The sequence below is a fragment of the Eupeodes corollae genome, chromosome 1 (assembly GCF_945859685.1).
Source record: "Eupeodes corollae chromosome 1, idEupCoro1.1, whole genome shotgun sequence".
Classification (NCBI taxonomy): Eukaryota; Metazoa; Arthropoda; class Insecta; order Diptera; family Syrphidae; genus Eupeodes; species Eupeodes corollae.
Window position 1 is genome coordinate 247,583,209 of NC_079147.1, and position 7,377 is coordinate 247,590,585.

Genomic DNA, 7,377 nt, shown 5'->3' on the forward strand with positions numbered 1-7,377 from the left:
TTTGATCCCTTTTATGAATTGAGATTGTTTTTGTTTTAAATCCCTATCAGGCTTTTTGCGCGCGAGGGAGAGATATAGACGTGTTTTTTTTTAATACAAGAACAAGCTATAATACAACTACAGTTATCTCATTTGTTCTTGGCTGACAGAGAAGGCTTCTCTCAATAAAGGTGGGGGGATATTTTCGAACCATATCAAAATTTTGCTATATAAAAATGATCTGAATGTTGAAGGCATTTCAGTTTCATTAAGAAGCCGTGTTCGAGAACAGATCCATTCATTTTTATTAAAAAGTTCTTAAAATTTCGAAAATTCGAATTGATATTCAAATAAGCATATCACATAACGGTGGGAAAGTGATTTTTAAAAAAATACATAGTGTGTGTGTCAAAATACGCGTAATTCAAAACAAACTATTTGTTTATTTTTTACGTGAAATAAATATAAAAACTATTTTTCTTCGATTTCGTCCATTTTTGCAAGAAGCAATAAAATCAATTGAACAAAAATCAAAATGCAATTAAAAGTGAGTTAATTTATTAGTTTTTTTTTTAATTAAAAAGAAAATTAAACTTTTACTAGTTTTCCTATTTTTAAAATCAACTTCTTTAGTTCATACTCTTTTATTCAACAATTTCTTAAATGAAATTTAATTAAGAAATTTAAAAAGTTTTGTGTATTTAAGTTCCTACAAAAATTTCTAATCTCTCTTAACAAGCGCCGGATGCATGTCAAAGCAGCCAAAACCCCGGACCTTTGATTTGCTTGATCGATTTTTTTTTTGTTTTTTTCTTGCCAAAATCTTATATGCATATATTTAGTTCAAGGTTCATTAATTCAGTCAAAACATTTCTTATCATTTTTTGTTTAAATTATTATAATGTACCATAGTACATTATTTGGAAGCATGCTAATATTCAATTCGAGGTGCGTAATTCTTTAAGGGGAATCCTCTCTAAATTTAATCGGACTTATTATTCGAACCTCATGTCTTTATTTAATAGTTAAAAAATTAAATACAAATGAATGAACTTAGTTTCAAACACAAGTATCTAAATTTTTGTTGTGAAAATAAATACTTACATATGTAGGTTTTTTAATTGAAAATAAAAATATTAAACAAAATTTGTGAGTAAAAAAACATTAGTACTAATAATTTCTTATTGGATTGTTGGTCACACTTTTAAGGTTTTTAAGAATTATTCAATAAAACTTCACAATTCCACTTTTAGAATTTGAACTATTACAGTTTTTAAAAAGTCCAAGAAAATTAGATTAGAAAATGGTCTTATCACACTGGTCGACATGATTTTCTTACTAGCAATAAAACTCAACTTTTCCAGTAAGTTTCTTAAATTAAACTTAAATCCAACTTCAAAATTGATCTATCACGTCAGGATTTTGAGATATTACTTTTTGAAAACACAATTATATGGGGCTTTTTCAAGCTATCTTAATGTATGAAGTAGTTTTTTGACTTTCCATAAAAAGTTATTGTAATGGGTTGTTAAATTGAGAATTTTGACATTTCTCGACGTTTAGATTTTTAGAAAGATGTCTGTGCGTGGTGCGTGGGTTTATACGTCTGTACGTTCGCTACGTTTTTTTCGTCGTCAAAAGCTGTTCTTTTTTTTTACAATAGCAGTTTTAAAAAAAGGTGAACATTTTGCTTGGTAGGTACTTGAATTAAATTTTGTATAATATATTGTAACGTAATAGCGAAAAGTATATTTAAAAAAAAAAAACAATTAATTGAAAGAAAACTGAAAACAAATTTTTCATCTCGAAAATCTTACAAATAAAATTGATTTATTTTCGTTTTTAACATCTGGTCAAATTTTGAGAAAACCGAATTTACAGTTTTTTTTACAAAAAATAAAAACTTAAAATAAAATTTAACAAAACTTGGTAAAAATTGATTTTCGACTCATATATCTTTTCAAAACTTTGAGATATTGGCGTAAAACTCCTTTTATTTTTTAAAAAATATTGTTGTTAATATTCAGTAAAATCTTGAAAAAAAATGGAATTGACAGTTTTTTAACAAAAACTTAAAACTTTAAAGAAAATTTAACAAAAGTTGGTAAAAATAGTTTTTTAACTCAAATATCTTTTCATAAATTTGAGCTTGTGGCTTCCAAATAATTTTATCTTACAAGAAATATTATTTTCAACATTCTGAAAAATTTTGAAAAAAATGGAATTGACGGTTTTTTACAAAAAAAATAAAAAGCTCAACCAAAAAATTTATAAAAGTTGGTAAGAATTGATTTTTAACTCAAATATCTTTTCAAAACTTTGGGATATTGGCTTTAAATTACTTTTATCTTTTAAAAATATTGTTGTCAACATTTAGTAAAATTTTGAGAAGAATCTAATTGACAGTTTTTTTTGCAAAAAATAAAAACCTAACAAAAAAAACAATACTAAAACTTGGTAAAAATTTAGTTACGACTCAAATATCTTTTAAAAACTAAAAATATTGTCTTCAAACTCTTTTTATTTCACAGGAAATATTGTTTTCGATATTTAGTAATTTTTTTTTATTGAAAATTGAAAAGTCCGTTTTTTCATAACAAAATAAAATCTACAAAAACTGTTCGAACATTTGGTAGAAATGATGTTCAGTTCTCAATATCACGTGAACAATAAAAAGTATTGACTTCAAATTAGTTTCATTCATCCAATTTGTATTGGTTTATATTAAAAATACAAACTTGTAAGAAAATCTAATAAAATTAATATAAATTGATTAACGACTAAATAATCTCGTTAACAAAAAATAGATTTTGAAACCGAACTATTTTATCGTATGCAAAATATTGTTCCTAATTTTGTAATGTTTTGCTAATAATTCAACTGACAACTTTTTTAACATAACTCGAAAGCCTACAAACCTTTTAAGCAAGACAAATTGCCAGACAGGAAGGGAAGTTATCCGTGTGGGTCGCATCCCAGGATCTTTTTTTTAATAAAATGCGTAATGGTTTTGCAAATCTAAAGTCCCTTTCTTCAATATTTAGTTGAAATATTTATATTATGTCATATAATATTTGAAAATCGTCATAAGTTGTTAGATTTCACCTGTCTTACAAAAATCTAAAATAAACGCTAAATCATTTGTGTTCAAACGGTTTTTAATAGAAAAACGTACATTTTATAAAAGAAGATTTGGTTTTTGTAAAAAAATTGTTGTATAAACCATGACTTGTGAAAAAAATTTAAATAAAAGTTTGGATTCAAAATCAGCACTAACATTAACTCCAAAACGTATTTTTTGATACTATGAAAGTATTAAATTTAAGGTTAAGTAAAAAATTACATTTAGAGTAAAATAACTACTCATGCCTAATCTTAAACAGAATCTTAGTACGATACTAAAATGTATTAAATTGTATCTAGAAGAGAAAAAATTTAACTTTGCACAATTAACTATATTGACTTTTAGTTTAGTTAAAACGGACAAAGGCGAACTCTAAGAGGTTCAAGTTATGGAATAATGTGGCTTGTAGTTTAGCTAAAACAAAACTTTTTTCTTTTTTTATTTAAGTAGATACTTCAAAACAGACTCAAATAAGAATTTCTGTAATTATTTGCAAGAGAGGTATAGCATACCAGTAATTTGCAACCATACTCCCCGTTCAAAACACGTTAACATTCTTCCGACGAAAAGAAACTCTTATCAAAATGAAGTCTACGGATTTCTTGTAAAAAAGGACAAGGTGCTAAAAAATGGTAAACATCTTCGTTTTGGTTTGAGTTGCAGAGTAAACAAATTGCATCTATGTCAGTTCTATGTGGCCTGTAGTTTAACTCAAGAGTTTCAATCCGTACTTTGAATATCAAAATTATATCAGAAGCAGAAATGTCCTCACAGAAATAATTATATCCACCCAAATTTAAATTAAGATAGCTATAGCTTGCTCTAGAAAGTGATTCCCTAGCAATTTCGAGATTAGTTTTGAAAATTTCCTCATTAACCATCGGAATGCAGTTGTAATAAGTATTTCTCCATTCTTCTTTGTTGTTTTTGTTGTTTGCATTTTGAGTTTTAACTTAGCCGCTAAAATTCGCATCTCAAAATACTATATCCTTAAAAAGTATTACCATTCTATTTCCAAAACCTTCTGTAACCTTCGTTTTAATAAATTTAAAAAGTGCTCACTTTGTAATAGTAACATTAAAAGTGATAAGAAATGTTTACAAGAAATAAAGTTATACAATTATACAAAATCGACTCCAGGTGTGAACACCTGTAACTTTTAACACCTGAACACCTGTAACAATTGAAGTGGATAACACCATTTAAATAAAATATCGTTCAGCAGATGGCTGCAGTTTTTCATGCATTATGATATTAATATCTTGTACTCGTAACTGTAGGCAAAAACGTTGTCAACTTTAATCGTGCATAAGTTCAAAAATAATCAATAGTCAGCCGCTATGATCGGTTATAAATTTAAAAGTAAAACATTTCTGTTAAATTTTAAATACATTAGAAAATGATCAAATTTGAATTTCAAAAACAATTTTTTTTTTTTTCTTGGAGAAGGGAACGAATTTAAAATTGATTTCGTAGTTTTCATTGTTTTCTTAGTTTCTTTTTTTAACACAATGTTTGATTAGACAGTTGAATCAAATTTAACAATAAAAATAAATTAGTTAATTATACACAGTGACGTTTAATAGATTTAAATAAAAAAAAATAATTTATTTTACTAATAAAAAAACTCCGAAAAATTGTGAAAACTCCCACATCTCAAAAACATAAGCCGACATTCTATTATATTACTGACACGTGTTATATAAAGTTTGGGTGATATTTTGTTGTTTAAAAGTGTACAACCGCAGAAATCTTACAGCTGATCAATTTATGTATCAAAGTTCTCAGAAATATAAACAATGTTTCGATTTCTCAAGAATTCTACATCGCACAATTCAAAGAGGAAGAAAAAAAGGCAAGTCTAATATGATTACTAGGTGAGAATAAATAGTGAATTGTGTTTATATTTCATCCTTCTGCTCTGTCTGAAAAAATTCTCAGAAACTCCAAAAATATAAACTGACCAAATAACGTCAAATGTGTCAGCTGTCAATGAAACGACAATGGCTGTAAATGGGCAGGTTCAGACAACATAAGGGACTTCACATTTCTTTTCTGATGCATATGTGAACGCACTCCCAATGCAGAATGTCTGCAGTAAACAAAAAGGTCTGACTTAGTCCGATTTGTATGTAAACAGAGTTCATAAACGTCAGAGAAAAATGGCTGCCAAACAAATTTTGTTGAACTTGATTTTTTATTTGCTTACCGAAAAAGAAAATTATAATTGGCACAAATATCTTGCAAAAATAACTTGTTATTTTTATTAAAAAATTAACAAAATATGTGCCATTACTTACATTCAGTGCCGTTTCGTCCTTCTTGTTGTTGTACAAATTATTTTAATAATTCCCGCTCTTTCTGCAGCCAAACAAATTCAGCTGCACAATCTGCCCGACGCTGACGAAAGTCTGACGTTTATGATCGGTAGGTACTGCAGTTCGACTAGGTTAGTTCGATCGAAAATCTGGCTTTATGAATGCAGATAACGCAGTTCTTAGCTGGGCTAACGTCTATGAATACACCCTTCATTTGAATTCAACTGCATTCTTTGAACGTAACTTTTAACCAAGGCAGCTATTTAGTTTTGGAAGTGTCGCACATTTCAAAGTTGGAACTTTACTTCACTTACCTGTACCTTCAGTACAAAAACTATCAAAAATCACTACTCAGCTACAAGTCCATTCCGTTTTGCATTCTAATAAAATATTACTTACTTCTTTTCCAATTTGACATAAAACATTAAATGGAATTGAGCAGTTGAATGAAAAAAACATGATCAATAGTCATTTTGACATTATGTAAGTTGACTTGACTTGGAAAGTAGGGAGATGTTTCTTGACTAACTTTTGGCAGCTGGCCAATCAGATACTAGAAGCTTGCCCAGCTTTCAAGTCCCTTATGTCGTCTGAACCTACCCTTGTACTACAAAATTGTCTGTTCATATGGTTAGAGAATATTTGAATGTAGACAATATGGAGAATTAAGAAAAATAAACTGATCTGACAACCGTCTATACTTTTGCTTCAATCTTCCCAAACGATTTTAAATGCTTCTGAATGTGTTCGATTGGTATCAAATGAAAGTTATTTTTAAAAAAGACAATGAATCCCCTAAACCCCTAAAGTTGGGTTTGATACTCAGTTTCAAACAATGTTGCAATTAGTTTTTTTTAATTTGAGTTTTAGAAGTTTTCATCCAAATCACCTCAATTAAAATACTACTTTATAGCATTTGTATTATTTATAGAAAGAATCATATTTCAAGACATTTATAGATAGGTATAGTGGCAACTTGACTGGCGTCACAAAAGAGATTAATTTTCTTTAAAAGACAAAAGAAATCAAATTAAACAAATAATATTACTTCAAACTTTAGCCTAGCCTACATTATAATATCTGTACAACTTTTTCTTGATAACCCCTTTAGTCTCGAAATAGAATAATTGCATTTAAAGTCCATAAAATCAAAACTATAACTTAATAACCATATTTTCTTCTTATTCTTGTTTCTTTTTTAGTTAATGCATTCTCAAGCCCTTTGCCTTCTGGTAATTATTGCTTGCATTTGTACTTTGGTAACTTGCCGTCCTTCAGAGCCGTCAGAGGACACAGATGCCTACGAATATAATGGCCACCTGAGTGCTGAAACAATAAGAAAACTACAAAAATGTGACATGGACATGGATGTTATGGAACTTTGTATGCGATGTGCTAAAGTCACAAAATCCCAAATAGTCTATCCCTTGTGCTGTGACGATGAAGATGATGTTCAAAATTGGTGTCAAAGATATTTGTTTTTTGGACAAAAGTCGTAAAAAAAAACTGAGTACTTTTTGAATGTATTTTATTTTAAACTTTGAATATTATTTTGTACTTGTATTATTAATTATTTTTAAGTGCCATTTTGAATATTTATTAATTTCTTTATTTTATTTTGTAATCATTTTTGTGGCTTTAGTTTGTAAATATCATTTTTGAACTTATTATTTTTTGTTTTTTCTTCATCTTTATTTATTTCTAAGACCAACCACAACAAAAAAAGGATGATAAATTAATGTTTATTAAGTTATTATAAGAATTACCAAATGCTATAATATTGATCTGTGATCTTAAAAGTGCTCTAAATAAAAATTTCATTTTAAGAACTTAAATTTAGACTAAAATTTCGTATTAAGATGAATTAATAAAAAAAATAAAAATATAATATAAATTTGTATAATAAAAAAAACGTATTTTTAATTTTATTTTTAATGTACTTTATAATTTTTGATA

The 7,377-nt window shown here is 27.6% G+C and overlaps 1 protein-coding gene across 1 annotated transcript; it reads left to right on the forward strand.

The window, feature by feature from the left end:
- Positions 1-232: 232 nt before the first annotated feature.
- LOC129942784 (uncharacterized) lies at positions 233-7,088 on the forward strand. Its single transcript, XM_056051853.1, has 2 exons — positions 233-526; positions 6,624-7,088. The coding sequence occupies exons 1-2, from the start codon at positions 515-517 to the stop codon at positions 6,918-6,920; spliced, it is 309 nt and encodes a 102-aa protein (XP_055907828.1). The 5' UTR covers positions 233-514; the 3' UTR covers positions 6,921-7,088.
- Positions 7,089-7,377: the final 289 nt, after the last annotated feature.